This window comes from Hylobates moloch, unplaced genomic scaffold, assembly GCF_009828535.3.
Source record: "Hylobates moloch isolate HMO894 unplaced genomic scaffold, HMol_V3 SCAFFOLD_7, whole genome shotgun sequence".
Taxonomy (NCBI): Eukaryota; Metazoa; Chordata; class Mammalia; order Primates; family Hylobatidae; genus Hylobates; species Hylobates moloch.
In genome coordinates, this window is record NW_026652282.1 from 53,604,301 (window position 1) to 53,625,869 (window position 21,569).

The 21,569-nt window shown below is 42.9% G+C and overlaps 1 protein-coding gene across 3 annotated transcripts; it reads right to left on the minus strand.

Moving 5' to 3' along the window:
* Positions 1-1,102: 1,102 nt before the first annotated feature.
* On the minus strand, positions 1,103-19,314 carry VSIG4 (V-set and immunoglobulin domain containing 4). Of its 3 annotated transcripts, none has more exons than XM_032757082.2 (8): positions 19,178-19,279; positions 12,834-13,190; positions 11,824-12,105; positions 7,407-7,469; positions 6,809-6,886; positions 4,392-4,496; positions 2,206-2,227; positions 1,110-1,531 (listed from the first exon to the last, which is right to left on the minus strand). In XM_032757082.2, exons 1-8 carry the CDS (start codon positions 19,230-19,232, stop codon positions 1,450-1,452), a joined length of 1,044 nt encoding a protein of 347 aa, XP_032612973.1. In that variant the 5' UTR covers positions 19,233-19,279; the 3' UTR covers positions 1,110-1,449. The 3 variants fall into 3 exon arrangements, with proteins under 3 accessions (XP_032612972.1, XP_032612973.1, XP_032612971.1); XM_032757080.2 differs by having other exon boundaries at positions 1,110-1,865; XM_032757081.2 differs by lacking the exon at positions 11,824-12,105 and having other exon boundaries at positions 1,103-1,865; positions 19,178-19,314.
* Positions 19,315-21,569: the final 2,255 nt, after the last annotated feature.

The window sequence follows — 21,569 nt, forward strand, 5'->3', positions numbered from 1 at the left end:
AAAACTCATTTTTCTATGGGTAGTAGGGAAAGATAATGGGTATTTTCAAAGGCTGTAAGGTCTGGACACAGAGTTGTTTCATGAAGGAAGTTGAGGTTTCCACTGGGTGGGGGCCCTATTTCAGAGGCTTGTAAGCATGATGGGGAAGAAAGAGTTGTTCCTTTCGCCAACTAGGAGAAGCTAGTGTCTGGAATGAGGAAAATGTTGAGATTTTTACCCTGGATTTGGCATGTTGGGTGGTGGTGAAGTGGAGGACTCCTTTTTGTTACTTTCGTGTAGTATTTTGACTTCTGTAATCATTGCAAAAGGGGAGCAGCTCCTTGTGAAACATGAGCTGACCTAGAGGCTGCGTGGGAACCAGAAGTAGCAACATGGCAGCTTCCTTGAAGAGTGCAGAAGTTGATTTGACATTAATTACATGGAGAAAAGAAAGCTATGATGACCTGGGTCAGAACAGGTCCTCACAGGGGGAGCCTGATTTAAAGATGTAGGAACTTATGTGCACATACAAACTCTCTCTCTCTCTCTGTGTGTGTCACACACACACACACGCGCGCGCACACACACACACACACACACACACACACTTCTAACCCTATTCCTCCTTGAAGAGAAAGGCTTTCTTGCTCTTATCCCCACCTCACATTGTAAGAAGGGGCCAGGAGCTAAAGAAGATAATGTATGAAAAATGCAACTACCCCCAAGATTTTAAGATTCAAAGAAGTGGAAATCCTTGGGAGTGGTGCATCCATACTTTGGAAAGAAGGAAATCCCTTCATCTCTGTATTCATAGTCTCCTGAGACAGAAGGACTTTTTCTTTCTCAGGCTTCCAGTTGATGTGGGAAGTATCATCCAGGTGGACCTGGCAGGATGACAGGTGGGGTAATGGAACCAGGGGAGTACTGTTTAATCAAGTATTCACTGTTCTCCAGCTGGGCTTACCAGTGGAGTGAAGTAGGAGTGGCGTGTGTGGGAAGGGGAAAGACCAAAAAAGCAAAAGTGACATCCATACTCTCGGGCCCCAGCCACCTTAACTAGTCTCACTTTAATTACTTTTAGTAGGTCCTACCATACTGTGAGAGAAGATCAACACGACTGAAGTTGCTGTTATGATTAGATATTTATTGAGCACAGAAGAGAGTCAGAACATTAGACTTACAGTGTAGGAGCAGAACTGAACCCTGGTCTGTGAAATGACAACTTCAATTAAAAGCTATCTGACCCTGAAGAAAGAGAAATGATCCTGGATACAGCTGGTCCTCTGAGCTGGCAGAGCTGAGCCTCCCTCTGGTCTTCTGGTGGCAAGATGCCAAAGTTGAATAGTGTCTGTAGGCATGATGACCAAGTCCTAGTGCTATGGGCATCTTCCCTCTGGTATTTAGAGAGGAGTACCAGAAGCCCCCGGGCAGAGATACTAGAAGGGCCCAGGGCCAAATCCAGCAGCTGGCTTACTTGAGATGCATCTGGCAAATTCTAAGGCAAAGCCAGTGATTCCCGGGGCCCCGGTGTTGGCAGGGCAGACACTTTGGGCTATCCAGGAAGAGAGGCAGCAGGGAAGAAGGCCATGCAGAAGGCAAGGACTGAATAGGCAATTATGTCAGCAGATCCTGGCCTAATGGGGCATTTTTAACAGACACTCTTGCCCTCAGTGGCCGGAAACTCATAATCAGGAGGAACTGTGTCCAGCAGGTGGGCGTAGTCACCATTGATCTGGGCGATGATCTGGTACTCCTGTCCTATGCAGGGCTCATCAGAGTAGTTGTTGCCCAGATTCTGGGAAGTTGGCTCATCACTGGAGCAGCCACTTGCGAAGATGGCCACCCTCATGGTTTCTCCAGAGTCGTTGGCCTCTCTGCTATGCGCCCTATGGCCCAAGAGCCCACCACCCATAAGAAGGGGCTTGGGGCTGTGGTCCTGGTTTCCCACCCTTCTGCCTCAATTCTTGCCAATTAATTCTCAGGATCCTGCCACCCAGGGATTCTGGAAGCAGAAGGCAGATGGATCTAAATTATCCTTTGTGTTCAGAGGGCCAAAACAACCTCAGGAGGTGCCTGAGAGAGGGAAGACAGCTATGTCCTGACCCTGAAGGCCTCCGGCCTTAGGATTGGGTCTGTGCCACAGCCCCCTTCCTCCACGTTTCCTGCCAGTAATCAAAATTGAGGGCAGGGACGGGGTCAAAAATGGAAGAGGAGAGGCTTTCTTACCTGGCTGCTTCATAGACATGCTCTAGAAAAGAAGGAGGAATCATGTCAGAAGTTTTCATGGCAAGTGGACAAAGGTCAAGCATGGATCCTGGGTACCAGTCAAAAGATGAGGGAAGGGTACAGAGGAGGGGATTTTAATATGTCTCAGCTTTCCAACAACTGGGAGGCATTGGGGAGGTGAATTGAAACACAGAGATGCAAATTTATCAGGTAAAAGAAGGGGAAGCACATTAGGTCACTATCCATTTTGTCATCTTGGACTCAGGATATTGGGCTGGAGCAGTTTCTTGGTATGGGCTGGGGGAGGGCACTGGAACTGGACGTGCTCTTTACCCAGGAATCTCCCCCAAGGATCCCCAGAGAGTCCTTGTGGGAAACTTGACTGTCAGGCCACATACCAGGAAGAAGGGGCTGGATTAGCCTGATGCTGATGGCCGTGACCCAAGACATTCCCAAATGCACTCACCCTGACCATATACCCAGGAAAAACCATGGTATTGGTCACCATTGCCCCCTAGTGTCTGCAGAGGAGGAGTGTCCTATATTCCGTACAGGCTCAAAGGGTTAGGTTGGTGCAAAGACAGATATTGCTTGGTACTGCCCTCCAGGTGCTTATAATTTTTCAGGGATGCAACTGGAAATGCAAGCATTAAACGACAACAAAGTAAACAAGGGAAGCCACAGGACTTCTGCCTTATAGTAGAGCCCTGCATTTCTGTGTCTTACTCGCCCATTGGCCTATGAGCACCTGTACTGCAAGGGTCGTGTCTTTTTCATCTTAATATGCCCAGCACCCGTCACACAATAGGTGCTCAGTAATTATGTTAAATTAAATTGATGCTCTGAGGCTGTCTCCCTTATATAGAGATAGGAAAGAGGAATTTTTGGAAATGAGACTAGGTATAAGTAAGTGGTGGGTTGAGAAAATTGGCTAGAGCCACATCACAGAGAGCCTTGAATAGAATGCTACATTTTGACCTTTATCCCCTGGGCCATAAGAAGCCATAGAAGGTTTCTGAGAGAGAAACAATGTAATGTGGTTACCGTTTATGCCCAGCCTCATCAAGACTATATGCGAATACTTTCATTTTAGTGCCCCTGGGGTTTGTAGTCATGTGCTATCAAGTTCAGCCTCATGGTGATAGCCATGCTAACTGGCAAAAGCCAGAGTTTATAATTGAAACCTGAGAGAAGGAGATACTCAAGGCTCCCTTCTGGTGATGGAAATCCATCAGACCCATGGTAGTAACCAGGCTATTTGGGAGTAAGAGATACTACAGAGAATAAGACAAATTGATGCTAGGCAAAATGACTAGTGCACTGGGCATTGAGAGATAGCTAGTTTTTTTTTTTCTTTTAGAAACAAGCATCACAATTTTTTTCCTCCTCGGTTGGTTCACAGTTTTTAAATGGCGGTGACAACTGTGCTGTCATTATGCCACTTCCATGCTTGAAAAATTTGGTAACTTTTAGTGCCCTTGCAAGGCCTAGTGAAGAAAGTCCGAATTATTTAACCTGGCATTTAAGGCCTTCTATAATCAGGAATAAGCTTTCATTTCCCACTGTACTTCCCTGTTGCCCATCTACAGAAATTTTCTTTATTGATGACCCCACTCTCAGTTGTCTTTTAGGCCCGAACAACTATGCTGATGTCGTTCTCTCTTCCTGAAATAGTGTCACCTTACAAATTGTTTTCATCCTCCAAAATGTGGTCTAAGATATTCTTCCTTCTGAAATCCCTTGCTAATTACTCAAGCCTTAAACTACTCTCTTCTCCTCTCAATCCCTTTAGCATTGATTGTCTTCTCTAGTTTTTGAGCTCGTAGCCTCTATTGCTATGTATTGTTATTGATAAATTCCATGTTTCTACCTTGAATCTCCTAAATAAATTGTAAGCAACTTGAGGTCAGGGATTGTGACTTCTCCTTCTCTTGCATCATTACAAGGTGACTCATTAGAAGATGGCTGTACTTGACTGAGTACCAAAGACTAGTGCGTTTAGTTCCATAAGTCTTATGCCATTGTTTGCTAGAACATCTGCCTCCCTGCACCCCAACCTTAACTCCCAAACTCGGCTGGGAGCTTCTTGAAGTGCCTAATACAATGCCTGATACAGAATTTAGGCTCAAGTATACTGACAGAAAGAACAAATGAGCCAAAGCCACCTTCTCATATTCATCACTAACCTTCTTGGGATGTCTTCTGACAGAGTATGATATAGGCCATGGTAAAAACCACCATACAGCACAGGGAGATGATGAGGATGATGGCAAAGACAGGCAGGCTCTTTCCTAGAGGGTAAAACAAGATCAAGTGGTATTTGGTTGAAAATAAGGCCAGAAACAAAAACTCTAAGGAACAGCCCAGACTAGGCCAGGCCCTTTTTCTTTTTCATTTTCCATATTCTCCTAACCTTCTTAGCTAGCCAGAGAGACAAAACTCCAGTCCCATGAGAAAGACTTGAGAAAGAGATGCCATGTGTAAACAGGTTCTTCCAGACTCACTGGTGGGCTGATTGGCCTGGGCATTTGAGCTAGCTGTCCATGCTTTCTATAGGGCCAGGATAGAAGGTTTTCACCTTCCCTTAGAAAAAAGAAAATAATATCCTGACTTTCCAGCTTCACCAAAAGTGCTACATACCTTATTAAGATTCTGGCCAGTTACTTCTAGCCACAAAGATTCTTCCCATCACACTCTTTGGTCAAGTCCCCAGCTTTCTTCTTTCTCAAAACATATTTCCACTGAGCCACTTGAGACACATATTCCCATTATGCCTAAAAGCTGAAAGAATCAACTGGACTTGGCTTCCAGTTCTACATCTGTTATTTACTTGCTGTATGACTATGGTAGGCAGAATAATGGTCCTCTAAAGATATTCACATCTAAATTCGTGGAACCTGTCAGTATGTTAGTTTACATAGTAAAAAGGAATAGAGATTTGAGAATGCTACATTGTTAGTTTTGAAAATGGAGGAAGGGGGCCATGAGCCAAGGAATGTGGGTAGCATCTAGAAGCCAGAAAAGAAAGACAAGGAAATTAATTCTTCTCCAAACCCTCCAAAAGGAACACAGCCTTGCTGACTGACATTTTGATTTTAGCTCAGTGATAATTGCGTCAGACTTATTTCCAGAAGTGGAAGATAATATATTTATGCTGTTTTAAGATACTAGGTTTGGGGTAAGTTTTTACAGCAGCCATGGAAAAATGAATACAGTGACCTTAGACAAAACTTTGACTGTCACTAGGCCTTAGTTGCCCCATAAGTTCAATGAAAAGATTGGATGATGTCTAAAGCACTTTTAGCTATAATATTCTGAATCTAAGAGGCTAGGTCAGGGGGCATAGAGAGGCGTGAGGAAAGGAACCTCAGTGTACTTAGGATTTGTTGCTGCAACTGGCTTGTTTTCATGAGACTGTAAGATATTGTGTCCTAGGAATCCAATATTTGTGGTCCTCAGAGTGTCTTGTTGGAACTGAGAGAACTCAAGTTATAAACTAGTAGAAATCGAATAAATATTCTCTTTTGAAGAGAGTCAAGTACTAAAAAACTTGGTAGAGAAAATAGGGCGAAGACCCAACATCTACGAACTTAGACTTTGCCCAAGGTTATTTTCTCATTTTTCCAAACCAACTCCCTGTGAGGCATTTTCTAACTTCTCTTCTCCCAATAGAGTTCTTCTGGGAGAGGAATGGAGCTATGGAAATCTTGAAGCCAAAGATGTCAATGCAAATGTGGCACATAAAACAGGTTTGAGTGCTGCCCAGAGATAGCCAATCAGGAATGGAGAGGTACAAAGAGCATTTGAAAGTCCACTCTCTCAATTATACACAGGCAGAGAATGAGTACCAGGAGTGATAGTTATCAAATTATTTGATTTCAACCAATCACAACAGATGCCTACTGTAGACTTGGAGTCTTAGAGATTCCTTGGTATACCTTTTGTTGCAAGACCATGGGGGTGGTCTAGAGAGTTCTGAGGAATGGGACAGGGCAGGCCCAGGTAATAATGGAGGGTTCAGGCATTAAGGGGAGCAGCTAATTATCAATTGGTGTGAGAGTGTTCTATTATTTCAACAGTAAATGTGGTCACGTCAATGCATACCAACTGACTATCAGATGCAGGTGAAACACAAAAGATTTATTTGGGATTTGAATCTCTGAGACCCTGACTTGGGAATTTTCAAGGCCTTAGAGGAATCAGAAATCAGCTTCAAGCGGCTTGAAGAGCCCTGGTTAAGAGCTCAAGCAATGACACTCTGCCATTATCCTTACCTGGCTGAGGTCATGATGTCATAATGTCCCTATCCGTATTCTTGCTCAGAATGTTTGGAAAGTATATTACTATGACAACAGAGAACTAAATAAAGGACACATTTATCACTCCCCTTAACCTCACTCTGACTTTGCTCATCCCTGGATCTGTATCTCTCTCTCTACATCCCACCCACTTTACCAATCCTCAGTGTCCTTGACCATTGCTTGGCACATAGCAGGTAATGATTTGCAGAGTTCAATGCTGTAGAACAGTGTGCATAGGGAAAGTTTTGGTCACAAAGCTTAGAGTAAAGAAGAAAAGATAGAAATCCTGACAATATTCCTACCTGGCCCAGCACTGGTCTCTCCAAGGTAGCCATCCATGTCAGTGGTCCAGTCCCAGGATTGCTTCACTGTAGATGTTGCTATGAATATAGAGAATCAGGTCAGAGATCTCTCTTCTATCAAAAAGTTGAGAGATAGGAGATGGTTGCAAAGGTTGGAGTCCTTCTCTGGCCATTTGTGCTGTACTTTCCAGAGTGCCTGACCATGTTATCAACCACTAGTACCATGAGATGAGGCATCTTCATTTCTTACTGTTAGGTGTGGGCAGTGAGAAGAATTCCCATCGAGGGGAGGTAATATACCCAAAGTCACACAGCAAGTCAAACTAGGAGCAGAATAGAATTTAGTGTTCTTGTTTTTTGTATTTCCAATGGGAATATTCTAACTCTCTCTTTCCTTTTGCCTCAGAAGTTTTCACGAAAAATGAGTATATATTCATCATTGTTACCTTTCTTTTGTTTCCATTCCTTTACTGCTATGTTCTCTCCGAGGAACCAAGCGACTGTTTATTAGCCATTCAATGGCATTGTGATTCCTTCCTTGGCTACCATGACACCATTTTGGACCTCTACTACTTCCTCAAACCCTAGTAAAACTCACCTTTCAAGGGGTATCTCATGGTTGTTGGTGCCTCAGTCTTGGTCTTGAGTAACTTTGAGGAGTCTGCAAGGAAAAGGGATCTTGTACCCTTGGGTGAATAGTTTAATGCCCTAGGGAAGTAGGAAGTAAGTAAAGGCCATTCAGGTCCATACGTGGACCTGCCTCAACACTTCCGTCATGATGCAGGTAAGTCATGTGTTGCTTGTTCATCTTTCATACATCAATCAAGGACAGAGTTTTTAACCCAGGATTAATAGATCTTGAAGGAACCTGTAGCTGGAGTTCAGAGAGTCAGTCAACTTGGATGGGAAAATATATTTTATTTTTACTAACTTCTAATTGAGACCTAGGAATTAATTCTCTTGAGAGAAACTTGGGAAGTATCATAAAGAAGGTGGCAATGGGTGACATCAGTGAAAATGGTGACATAATAGCCTCCAGAAATTTACCCTTTAACAACATCAGTGAAATAATGCAAAATTTGACGTAATCAATTTTTTTTTTTTTTTTTTTTTTTTTTAGAATTTTGCAAAATAGCCAAAGGTTTGCAGCACCTTAGACAGGATTTATGGAAGAAAAATATCCCAGTTTTGGTAAGAACAGCAAGCTTTGTGCTGTTTTAACTTCTCCTAGTCCCCTTACCCCTTCCATCTCAGAGGTAATCTTGAACATACAACCCCATTCCAGGTGCTGGAGTGAGCCCAGCAAACTTCATTTCTGAATAATTGCCATTATTTGGCCTGTCTGGTGGTTCCCTGAAAGACTTGACTCAAAAGACTTGTTTTATTGGTCACCCAGTGCTAAGAGTCTCTCCCCAGGGATGGGGTAGCATTTGTCACACAGCTGCCTGAAGCAATGGATAATAGGTGAGAGAAACAAAAAAACTAACCAAAATAGCCTCAAAAACGGTTGAGGAATAAGATTTCCATAGGGATTTTGAAGAGTTCTGACACAGTTCTGGGAAACTAGGAGGCCACACACATGCACAGGGCCCTGTACCTGCTCAGAAAAGACATGAGAAAACCATAAGCTCCTCCCCCTTGCTAGCAGAGGAAACAGCATGCTCCGTTTTAGATGTGGAGAAACGTATTAGTAGATAAGGCTGGATAGGTAGGCTGAAAACAGACTAAAAGAGTTTGGGCTTTGTTCTTTGGTTGGAAGGATTCATGGGGTGTAACAGAAGGTTACACCTTTTGAGAAAGGTTTACTTCCTTTTGAGAAAGGAAGCAAAAATTTTTCAGTCTATTTTTTTTTTGGAAATAATTCTGACAACAGTGTGGTAGGATTTTCAAAGGTGAGGCAATAGCATATTTTCCCCATTCATTAACAAATACAATATTCATCTAGTGTCTAGTGTGTTCTTTGCGCCAAATACTTTGCTGGGCTCTGGAGAACAGCCATGAAGTAGACAGGTAGAATTCTGCACTCTTGAATTTTATAATCTAGTGACATAAAATATATACTCAATAAATATTGAATAAGTTGATGATTTCGTAAGAATGTATGAACATGGGGAGAACATTTAGAAGACGATTGAAATTGTTTTTTTAAAAAAGAATATGAGACCATGAAGGTATAGGAAGAGAAAGAAAGAGCCTAATAAGGTATCTGATTCAGTAGGTGAATTCACAGCACTTGGTAATCTTGATGATTATTTGATGACGCGAGGTAAAAGAGAAGGAGGAGTCAAAGGTACTGCTGTGTTTTCGAACAGGTTTGAGGAACAGGTTTGGTGAGTAAAAGGTACATTCAGTTTTGAACAAGCTGAGATTAGAAATGAAGCTGTCCAGAAGGTAACTAGACACTGGGATCTAGCAGTCAGGAAAAAAAATTACAGATAATATTATGGTTTGAGAGTCACCAGACTACAGGTGATATCTGAAGCCACAGAAGTAAATAAAATCTCCTGATAATACAGAAATACATGCAGAGATGAATAAGAATTGAGTCTTTGAGGACATTTACAATCAAGGAGTGAATGAAAAAAGAGCCAACAAAGGTATCTCAGAAGGATCATTCAGGAAGGTCTTAGAAGAACCAAGAGAAATTGGTGTCATTGATAGCAGTGATTGAAAGAATATTGAGGAGGAAGAAACGGCCAACAGGGTCCACTGCTACAGAGATGTTGAGGAAGAAAAGTATGAATGGAGAGGTCTTGGGATTTGGTGATATGGAGGTTAATGATGACCCCAAATTACAAACTTATGTTGTGGTGAATGAATTGAGAGATTCAGCTGGTGGGAGCTACCTTCGTGAGAAGGTTGGTAGTGACCATAGGAGAGATAAGGTGGCAGATGGAGAGAAAGATTTTTGAAAAATAATATATATATATATATATGTATGTATTAGGCTTGCATACTGACATATATACATATATTATACATGCATATATATTTGGCTTAGGTAGAGGATAAAGGGTATTGCAGGGCATCGGAGTAGCTGATGTTAAGAGTTCAGGAGGAGGGGTTTGTTGTGGAGAGGAGCAAAGCATACCTTACTCTGAGCCAAGAGGAAATGGATAGGGAAATATCAAGGCAGAGAGGAGGGTAGTTGATAAAATTCACATCTGAAGAGGGCCTGGAACTTCTTACAGAGGAAGGAAGTTACCTTATCTTTTAGGAGCAGGGCTGGGTGCCTGAAATAAGGTAGAAATGTTCTGAAAAGCTGCTATGAGGAATGAGACAAAGATAAGCAAATAGATGGACACACAGCATGTGGGCAGGCAGTGGATATCGCAGAGCATAAAATTAAAGTGGAGTCAATTCATATCTGTGTTTTGTTTTGTTTGTCAGCAAAGCTCAGCAGTCCAAGAACATGAGCAAAAGCAGGGCCTCCAGAGTCATTCTAGAACTAAAGAACAGTGCAGAGTGAGGTGGAAGGGTGAAAGGGCTGAGAGTTCCATAGGGCAGAGGTGAAACAGGGGGGCAGACTCAGGGTACAAGATTGGGTGGACAGGGAGGCAGGTAGAGGTAGCCAGGAAGATTACCTTGGCTCACAGAGCAGGGAAGAGTGGAAGGCTGAGAATAACTTCCCTGAACCTCAGTTTTCCTATCTATCAGTAGGGGGCAATGGCGAGCACTGCTTAACAGCACTGTGATAAGCATTGACTGTGAGAAGGAGTAAACAGGCAGGTTTACTGTGAGCAAGTTCTTGCCTAGATGGTCTGAGAAGTAACTCACAGAAAGTCAAAAATGTTCAATCAGTCTCTTTATGAAGTACACATTCTTGGGCTTTCTGGTCATGCCCTGCCCTCTCTGCTTGACCAGACTGTCAGCTCTTAGAGAACTGGGACACTGTTCATATAACTGTTTCAGGGCGGACCACTCTTGTTCCTCCCAAAACTAACAAACCATGATCTACAGCAGACACATCCTCACTACAGCTTAACTTTGGGAAACAAATTCCTCCAGGCAAACACAAGAGCCTCAAACCAACATCAGTCTCCTAGCCCAAATGGTAATAAGCCATTTGGGCTAGGTTTACACCCTCTCCTTACACAGAACTATCCTCAGAAGATAATAATTTTCAGATGGTTCTGAGGGCCATTCCCTAAAATCAGTTAGTTTCCAACATGTTTTGGGCAATGGTAACCTTGTTGGGGTGTCTTTCTTTCCAAGGAGATCTCTTGAAAGCTAAGAAAACTCATCTGGACATATCACTGCTGGACTCTTCATTTAAGCCTCAGCTTACAGTCTTTATATGCATAGTTTGTAGTGCTCCCAGGAAAATGCTGTAAGAAATAGTCAAATCTTGATTAACCAGAGCCCATCTTCAAGGATACTTCAACCAGAACTTGTATTTGGGTTTACAATGAAGTGGGGGAGGGAAGTTAAAAGAAAGCATGTAGGTATATTAGATCAAGCCTAATCAAACAAGCAAAACAATAACCAAACAAACAGAACACACAAACAAAAAACAACAGCTTTCAAAGGGTGCCCAGGATCTGATATAGATTCAACCATGAGAAACAATCAGACATAGTAGGAAGAGCATGAAATCTGAGTGCAAATCCAGATTTATACTTCCTTGCTGTGAGAGCATGGGCAAGTAGATTCCCCTTTCTGACTCTGTTTCCTCTTCTGTAAAGTAAAAGTAATGACAACAATCTCATGGGACATTCGTGGGGATCCAATGAGAAAATGTGTGTCAAGTTATTGTACTGTGTGTCTGGCAAATACAATGTGCTAGTAAATCTCACTCTTTCCTTTACCGTCTTTATCTACTTAACCTATGGCATGACAGGCAAAGTCTCTATCCCTATTGTCCCCAGTCCAATTTTTTTTCTTTGTGATTGTATGACCATTGCCTGCTTGGGATCCTACTCTCCCAATTCTTCTTTTGCATAACGGCACCTTTTGAGGTATCTTTGGTTCAAGCTGGTGTGTTAAGATGCTCACCAGGAAAGAGGGCCGCTCACCTTTGACCACAAACTTCACAACGTCGCTGTGCTGCTCAGAGCCAACCTGGCCCTTGGCAGTGCAGAAATAGGAGCCCGAGTCGGCTACCACCGCAGGCTTGAAGAGTAAGGTACTTAAGGTTGCTACTTTGATGGGTTCCTGGTTATTACTCTGTTCCTTATACCAAATATAACTGATGGGAGGAGAACCCCGAGCCTGGCATTGAAGGCTAATCCTCATTCCCTGGGGCACCGTGAAGCCATAACCACTGCCAGTTGTCACTGTGGGCTTGGAGACAGAGACTGCAAAGAAAAGACAAGACAGGAAACTCTGGGCAGTCATAAGGATATGGGACCACAAGGCTGAATCATTCTTGTTGGGCATAAGGGCATGCATATATCTGCAACTGGAACTAAAGGGGGCTTCTGACTTTGGAGGAAATAGGAAGGAAAGGGCAATACAAATAAAATGGCTTCCTTTGAAGGTAGGTACTTTTTGGTATTACCTGGGGTTTTGGAATACTTGGAAGTAAAAATCAACTGACCTTTAAAAATAATGTAGTTTGTTCTGGGGCTCAAGTAGAGCTTTTGATCACCTGCAGTTGTGGATTATCAGGGCCAGACCTTCGTAAAATTGTCCAGCAAGCAAACTTATCCTGGCTAACCTCTGCCTCCCTTTCCCCAGAGCTTCTCTATCGGCATCTATCTACAAATTAAATAAACTCATTTTTGAGTTGTAAAACCCAGAGCCCAAGGAGGGTAACTAGTCTATGGATACTGGCATTTCTGGGACACTCAAAGGGATAGAGATTTGCAGGTCAGGAACCCTTCCCAGCACTTCCTAAATTTAACCACGGGAATGTTAACCCTAAGAATCCTCTGCCTGTCCACTTCCTCTGATAGGCACATATACCTGTGGAGAGCCTCTGTATAGATAAACAAAGGCCTCTGGATTTTTCAGGCATTTCTAGAATTACATCCATTATTGATTCATTGATTATCAGTGCTTTCCTACCCCCATAGTGACTCACGTTTCTGGACACGGAGCTCAGTAATCTTATCTCTCACGACTTGGTTGCCATCAGGAGTCTGCCAGGTGACTTCACACGTGTAGTGGCTCCGGTCATCCATCTCCAGGGTGCTCAATTGGAGGGATACATCTCCTGGAACCTTGTGGCTCACATGCAGGCGGCCCTGGTACTTTGCCTGCTGGATATGGTCTCCAGAAGAGTCACGTAGGAAGATGGTGACAGGGTCTGAGCCATGTTGCACCAGCCACTTCACCAAGACTTGGGTGTAGCCTTGCAGGGGGTCATAGGTGCAGGGAATATTCACATCCCCTTTCCAAGGTCCTGTTACGCTCTCTGGCACTTCCAGGATGGGATGGCCTGAAGAGGCAGAACAGAGGAAAGAAGCAAACGTAGATGGCATACCTACTTGGCAACTAAGGTGGCAGTGACAAAACCTCAAAAGGTTTCTGAGAAACACCACTCAACTTTCTTTCTATCCCACTTTTGTGTACCTGTGCCCTTTTGCTCTTTGCCAGCCTTCTCGTCAGTCAGAACCAGTCTTCAGAATGAAAGCCTTTAACATTGTTTAGATCTTGTGAATTTCAAGTCCTTTTTATGTTACTGTCTTGCTATGAAGGTGATCCTAGGTAAGTCACCTTCTTACCATGGAAGATTCATTTACTTCATCTATAATGTGGAGAGTTTGGATGGTAGGCACTCTAGATATTCTATCAACTCTGTCATTCTGCAAATCCATGAAAAAATTTTCTTTTCACATTTTTCAAAAGAGATGTGGAAGCAAAAATGCTAAGCATTTGGGTCTGGACTATTTCATTTTTTGTAAATTTGCACCTGGAGAAACGTGGAAGCTTTTGAGATCAGCAAGAAAGGGCCCTCTGCCCTGTTATCTTCTCTTGTTCCCTTAGAAATCCTCGGTGAGTGGGGTCCCAACCCTAAGCTGTTCTCTGGAAGACAGGCAAAAGGAAATACTGAGGGTGGAACCAAGTGTGAGGAAGAAGTCTGGATATACATTCCTGTTTAACAAAATCGTTGTTGTTAAATTTGAAACCTGCACTTTGTAAACCTGACTTTTTTTCTGATTTCTTTTGTTTATTTTCCTTTTGGTTTCTCTTAGTTCTTAGCAAAGATACATAGGAAAATTTCATCTTGAGGGGGAAAAGATTGCATCCGTTTTTGGTCTAGAGAGGAAAAGGTTCTGAGTGAAATCCTGAAGCTGGCTGTAGTAGTGGTGGGGATAGAAGAAATGGGAGATTGCTCCTTGGCTTGCTTGAGAAGGAAACCCTTAGGGATGGGGGTGGGGGTGGGGGAAGGAGGTGGGGATATTGAAACAGCCATTGCCTCCCATCAGAATTTTCCATCCATAAGCTCTTATTTAGAAGATTTTTTGTTTTATTTAGCTGGAGCCAGGAGTGTGGGGTGGGTATATTTAGGCAATATATTCATGTCTCTCCTAAGAGAGATGGTTTCAAAGATATGAGGTATTCCTGAATAAAAGCCTTTTATTGAGCCTAGAATTCCCAGTATTCAGTCAAGCGGATGGAAGATGACATCTTTTGGATGGGTTGAGTGTATGCTTTCTAACTCCCAGAATGTACTGTCCAGCATCAGGACTTCTGTTAATAGAGATACTAAAATCAAGCCTCTAGCCTGTGCCCTCACCAGGGACTCTTAGAACATCAATAGCATATTTTAGTCAAGAAAAAGCCCTTGAGTAGAAAAGAATAAATAAACATAAGTCCATGTTGCTAGATCCACTACATACTCTCTGGAATGCTTCGAATTTGGCAGAGAGCAGAACTCAGACCTACGAATGGGAATACAAGAGGGGCAGATTTTGGTTTGCTCTATTTTCCTAATTCTATTTCTTTTTATGTTGTTCTTTTCTGCTTTTCACATCGCAGAAGGGATGGTTTGCCTTAAAATGAACTTTGTGATTAATCAGAGCTGTCTATCAACGGATTAAGCTGTCTGGCTGAAGTTCTAGGCTTTGTTTGGGTCTTAGCATTGCTCTTTAAGGTCCCTTCTAATCTTAGGTGGTCCAGTGTTAATAGACTATAATAGAAATAGAAGTTATATAATTACATGTTCCAGCTGGTGGTGAATTTTCACCAGGTAGTGGGTTTCACTGTGCTATAGATAGTTCACACCTCCGTGTGATTGCAGATACAGCTTTTCATTATCATGGACACACATGCCCATGCACATTTTTGGCCACATGCAAGCACAAACATACCATGCTTAAACCCTATGAAAACTATCTGAGCCTCTTGGTTTAATAGGCTATTTCCCATTAATCTTCCTCTGGACTTTCCCAATGTCCCTCCTCTTCTCCGAAAAGCATTCTCACATTCCCCTCTTGGGCAACAAAGCAGCATTCTGCTGTGAGGACATCTGGAGCAGTTGAAAATGCCTTTGTCTACGCGTATGCAGGTCTTCCTTCTGACCTTAGGGGAGCTGCAAGGCCTGGCTTGTATTTTTCCTCCCTGGGAATTTGCTGGAAATTCTCACAAAGCTCAGTCTGGCCTACCAAGAAAATTGCTAGATAGTCTCAATTTCTCAGTTTTGAAAATTACTTCTGGAAGTAGGTCAGGCTTGACTCCTCCATCCCAGAATGAACAGGACAGAGTTGGTAACTAGACTTCCCAAAATGGCATGTTTTTCCCCCTTTTACTTTTTTTTCTTTTCCTCTCCCTTCTTTCTCCTTTATTTCTTCCACTCATTGTTCCATTATGCTTCTGTTCCTTTTTTGTTCCTTCTCCTTTTTCTTATTCTTATCTCCTCTTCCTCCTCCTGCTTCATTAGTTGCATAAAGAGAGACTGGATTATAGGTACAGGACATCACAAGAAAAATGACATTGTACTATTCCTCATGTTCTCTGATCTCCAAAGTGAAGTAAAACACAATACCAGTGACTTGTACCTTCTGCCTTTCCATGTAGTTCCCATAGAATCAAGTAGGAGCCCCTAATGAGAGCAGGAGGGTAATGAAGGACGGTATGATGTAGTAGGAATAACACTGATCTAAGCACAAGGCCTGCCTTACCACATATCTCTCTGTGTGACCTTGGGTAAATTACTAAACCTATCTGAACTTCAAGTCATTATCAGTAAAGTGGAAGTAATAATAAAGATTCTATGGAGGATAATTGTGAAGGTTAAATGAGTTTATACATGTGAGAGCACCTAGCATATGGCTGGCATTCAGTGGGTGCTGGATAAATGCCAGTCTTGTCCCATGCTCTAAGTGAAACTTCCTGTATTTGTCTTAAATTATTCCTATCCTATAGCAGTCTTCAATATGTTGTTTCCTGGATAAACAGATTCATTAGGTTGGAACATTGTCAGCTCTTTAATATTGACATGAAGGAGAAGTCATCACATGGTAAGGTAAGGAACCACTCTCTCCTGTCTGATACAATCTACTGAGTTATGGGCAGGTACTAGGTTGTCTGTAGATTGTAGGGCAGCCAGAGAGGACACAGCAGCCCGTGCCTCCAATAACAGGGCTGTCTTGGCAACCAATGTAAAATGTTGGCCAAATTAAGCAATACTCCTGATTTTCCTGGAAGATTGAGTATGAAAAATCCATTTCAGGAAACCTCCCACCTCCTGGCGGAACACTGTGCCCATTATGGATACCTCAAAACCACCAAATGGCAACCCACTTGGTATAACAGGGGTTGAGGTACCAAAGAGGATGGAATTTGGAGCCTCCTGGAATGGCATAGCTGGAAGAGCTTTTAGGAATCACTTAGTTGCATTCCTTTATGGTACATATGGGTAAGCTGAAGCCCAGAGATAGGAAGATGCTTACTCAAAGTCACATGGATAGCAAGGTCAAAGCTAAGTCTGGAGGCCTAGAATACAGGTTTTCAGAAGCTACACTGCTTTCTTACCTTCTTAACTTATTAAATCATCAGTCAAAATTGAAACCAGCAACCTCTTACCTGGGCCTACCTGACATGGCTTCTGGATGTTATCCTAGGGTTAGATATTATCCCATGATTGTCTGAAAAAAAATGCCCCCATCTGCCAGTTGCTTTCTGAAAAATCTTTCCCATAATTCCAGAGCCTTGCTCTCCTCCCTCAGGAAATGTTTGAATTTCCTTCAAATATTGACCTTCCTCAGGAGAAAGACTAGGGCTGGATATTGACTTAAGGAGCTTTGTTGAAGGAGAATTTGGCTTGAGAAAGAGGGAACAGTATTGAGCTTAATGTGGTCCTGAGACCCAGCCTTATAAAAGGAACTGTCTGATGCCTGTGTAATGCTACTGAAGAAAAGAAAGGTTAAATTTACTAGGTGTGTGCTCCTTTATAAGACCCGTTCTAGGTCTCTTTCTGAATCCCCTTCCTCCCATGATCACAAAGAGAGTGACATTTTCCATCTCTCTGTCCCATTCCCCCACGTGACTGGCTTCTCTCCATTTCCTGGAATGCCTCCTGGGTGGGGGATTAACTTACATAATAGATGTTTATAAAATGTTTCTGAAATGTTTAAAATGTATATAAAATGTGAATATCATAAATTTTTTAAATTTTGGTTGTCTTGACATATCTCTTAGCCCCACAGGAAGAGGCTAGGAGCTTATTCTGGCCCCTACAGGCTTTTTAGCAGTGAAGCTGCAGTCCCACAGAGCTGTCCAGCTGAGAAACCCCTTTGAGGCCAGTCGAGTCAACCTCCTCACTGTATAGTTGGGCTAAGAACAATGAGGTCCAGGGAGAGGGAAGGTATTATTTGCGGCTCAGCATAATCTGAGTCTCAGGTCTATAGTATAAGATCCTGTATACAAATGGAAGGCTTGCTTCCAGGTCTGGAAAAGCTCATAGGCTGGGAAAGGAACAAGACACATGAGTGCTCTCTCTCTCTCTCTCACACACACACACACACACACACACACACATATGCATGCACACACACACATACACACACACACAAACACAGGATTTAAATTTAACATTTCGAAAATGCTCCCTCAAGCCCCAGGCTTGAGCCCTAGCTCAAACCAACAGATTTGGAGAAGGTAGAGAGATACATTATAAAACCTGCTAGAGAATGGAAATATGGTAGTTACAGAAAGAAAAATATTTTTTCAGGAGCATTAACTCTGCCACTAATGCTCTTTGGCTTGGGGGCAAATTATTTTTTCTCTTGGTTGACTTAATTCAGAGTCTTTTCTAACTCTGAGGTTCCAGAGTCTGGTGGGTCACAGAGCCCCAGGATAGGGTAACCTAATCAGAGTCAGCTATGGAAAGCTGGATTCTTTCTGACCTCACAAGTGACACCAAGCTAACACCTATCCAGCCTTTTTCTCTAGGGATAACAGTGAAGCAGCAAAAACCCCATTTACCCTATATTGGATCTCACTTAGCTGTTACCCAGGTTGAGTTTCCTGAAAATCCATCTCACTTCTCAGGAGTGTAGATGAGGATGGAGCTTCCCAAGCTCCAAGGAAATGATGTCACTATGGAATAGTCTATCCTCCTTTGGGATTTGTATCCAGCCCATAAATAGCCCAGAAAAATTGAGCCATGTCTATAGGGAAGTGAGTTAGCCCAGGAATGGGTAAGAAACCAAGACCAGTTGAAAAAGCTGGGGCTGTTCAGCTTGGAGGAGAGAAGAGTCAAGGAGACATAGTACTTGTCCTCAGGCCTTTGAAGGGCTATCACAGGGCAAGGAAGCATCTATGTTCTGTGTAGCCCCAAGAAGCAAAGCTGGGGCTTTTGGATGGAAGTCAGAGGGAACTGGATTTAGTTCAACACAAATAAGAACTTTCTAACAGTTGGAGCTGCTCCTGGATAGACTAGATGGTCTGTGGAGGTAGTGAACAGTGAAATCTCAGTCACTACTGAATGTTTCTGAGCACTTATTCATGACAATGAAGGGTGGTATAGGTTACTTCTATAGGTGGTATAGGTTACTCCAACTCTTAGAAAACACTCCTGCTTCGGGGGCTGTGTATTTTAACAGAGACTAAAGCTTGGAAGCAGAGTGGTTAAGTCCAATGGTAGAATTTTAGATGAGAGACAGCAGATGGAGGAGAAATTCGGATGTCACTGGGAACCTTCTTGATGCCCCTGAGATACAAGCCCTAGGAAAATCATGCAGATGTTTTCCAAGAGAAAAATCATTTTTCAATTTCTGCCCAAACTTGCCTTCTGGCTTCTTCAGCAGCCTTCAACTACGTCCATCTGTTTTGCTCAAGGCTGAGAGCGCCTGCAGAGTTTGGCTGAGAACACTCACCTGCCCGGTAGGAATAGGCTTTCCTTAGTAGACATTAAACACCAACCTTCTAGCCTTTTGCCTAAGCCAGCAATGGCAGCCAGGCCCCCACTTTCTGCCTTACCATAAGTGTCCACTGTTAGGTGCCCCAGGAGTAGCAGGCCCAGTAAGATCCCCATCACAGCCAGAGCCACTTCTGTCCTTTCTTCCAGCCTCCTGCTACCAAAGAGGCTTAAACTTCTGGTGGCTGCCAGCGTCTGTGCTTGCTTACTTCCCTTCCTTCCCTATATCTCTCACTCAAACTCCTAGTCCCATCACACATTCTCCTTCCTTCCCTATTTCAGCACAGGTCATGTGGGGTGCCCCCCTTCCCCCACTTCCCTGGGGTTGGAGGTTCCAGGGTGAGTGAAGCAATTCTTCCCTCTGCTAGGGTATTGACTTGACTTTCCCTGGAGCCAATGGGGCTTTCTAGTCTTTGATCTCCCAGGCTGTATTTATTTTGAGTCTCCTCCACAAGATTCAGAGGCTGTGGGGGCGACCTTTGGGATGAGTTTTCTCACTTCATTATGGGGGTGTTTTCCTTTGTGGTGAGCCCAGGGAGAAGAGATCAACTTTGCTGGCCTATCCAATTTTCATTAGTTGTACTGTTAACCCTTGCCTGTGCAGCCTATGCAAATGGAGAGGGTGTTGGGCCTGGGGTGCTTTTGGGCTTAAGAGTACAAGAGCTTAGTGTATTAAAGGGCTTTCTACACATCAAAGCTTGAATAATTGACAAGCCCATGGATAAGGCTGTTATGGGTGAATATGCCTCATATCTCATATTGGGGAAGCTCTTTGAATCACTTTCTACAATGGTTCCACCTCTCTGATGGTAAGGGAGAATTCATTTTCATTAATGTTCTCCGTGCTTTTTCATAAAGAATTTATTTTTTACTTCTTTTAAGGGAAATTTAAGCCTAGCCTCCAGTGCAGGAGCCCATTAGTGGTATGCTCTATTAGGTTGAATTTTTCATTGACTTCCAATTGGTACAGGCCCTTGACCTACAAGAGAGTAATATTATGCCTCCTAGCAAAGCTCAACTGCCCCAGAAATTGCTCCTCTTCACAGGCCCCAGAGTGACTGTAATTTCATCAGCAGTCTAACTAGGTTTGGCACTGCCCTTTGTCTACTAAGCTTTGAAACTATAAGCACTTTCAAAAGCACAAATACATCCCAAAAATTCATACTGCACTGTAAGTAACATCTAAGCTTAGTTTACTTTTTGATTGGAGGGATAGGAAAGGACTTGGTCAGGGGAGGGAGGAGTTTGTGCAGAGATGGGGAGTGGGAATGTAAAGAAACATACTTGCCAAGGGGTGGCTGCATACAGATGATTTGGAGCTGTGCATGGGCTAAGGTGACATTCCAGCATTTCAGGACCCATTATTACATGGAATTCTATCAATCACCTCTGCCTCTAGGGCCCAATCCCCCTTGGCTGGTTGTTCCTTGTTTTTTTTTTTTTTTTTTTTTTTTTGAGTACTGCACTCATTCTATCTCACTTCAACTTTTAGCCATTTTTTTCCCACTGGGTCCTCACTCAGGAAACCCTGAGTTTCAGAGAACCCTCCTTTGATATTTTTCAACCAACACCCTATCACCACTACCGCCACCATCACACACACACACACACACACACACACACACACACACACACACCCCTCCCCTTCCACGCTAAAAAGCCCACTGGACAGGTGTAAATTTCTGCCTGACCAGGTGATTGTGTATGTTTTGAGCTACCTCTTGCATTTTGTTAGGACCTCCTGGATCTGAAGATAAAGAAATGTCCTGGGGAGTATGCACAACATTACTTCAAGGCTGGGAAAGACTTCCAGTATTGCAGTAGGCTCAGTAGGCCTCTTGATTAGTAAAAGAATTGAATGAGAAGTCAGAAACCTGGAGATAAGCCTGGCTCTGTGTCTCCTTCATACTGAGGCCTTGAACAAGTCAAATCTCTCTGAACCTCAGCTTCCCTAATTGTAACATGAACATAATTATACTTGATGCTTGTATCTTCTCAGATTTATAAAAATCAAACTATACTATACATACAATAACAACTATATAATGATAGTTGCTATTTAAAATCTTTTACTCTTCCAGTCACTGAATTAAGCACCTTGCATGGGTTATTTCCCTTGTTTCTTACAACCCCTCAGGTGGGTATTATTGTAGGTACTCTTGTATCTCTCCCTACCACTCTATACTCCCTTACACTACTTTTCTTTTTCATTGTAGAGCCCACCACTACTTGACATATTGTATATTTATTGTCTTACTTGTTTGTTGTCCATCTCCAGAATGTAAGACTGGAATGTAAGGCTTCTGAAGGCAGGAATTTTTGCATGTCATGTTCACTGTTGTATTTCCAGTGCCTAAAACGGTGCCTAGCATGTAAGACACTCAATAAATATTTGTTGAATGAATGAATTCAATATATCTCCATTTTACAAATGTGTCTAAAACCCAGAAATGG

Bases quoted from the DNA above. Each gene is read 5' to 3' on its own strand.
- VSIG4 (XM_032757080.2), bottom strand. From the start codon at position 19,232: ATGGGGATCTTACTGGGCCTGCTACTCCTGGGGCACCTAACAGTGGAC. The intron at 12,106-12,833 runs GTGAGTCACTAT...TTTTCTTTGCAG, and splicing joins TGAGCTCCGTGTCCAGAAAC to TCTCTGTCTCCAAGCCCACA. The intron at 6,887-7,406 runs GTGAGTTTTACT...CTATATTCATAG, and splicing joins CATGAGATACCCCTTGAAAG to CAACATCTACAGTGAAGCAA.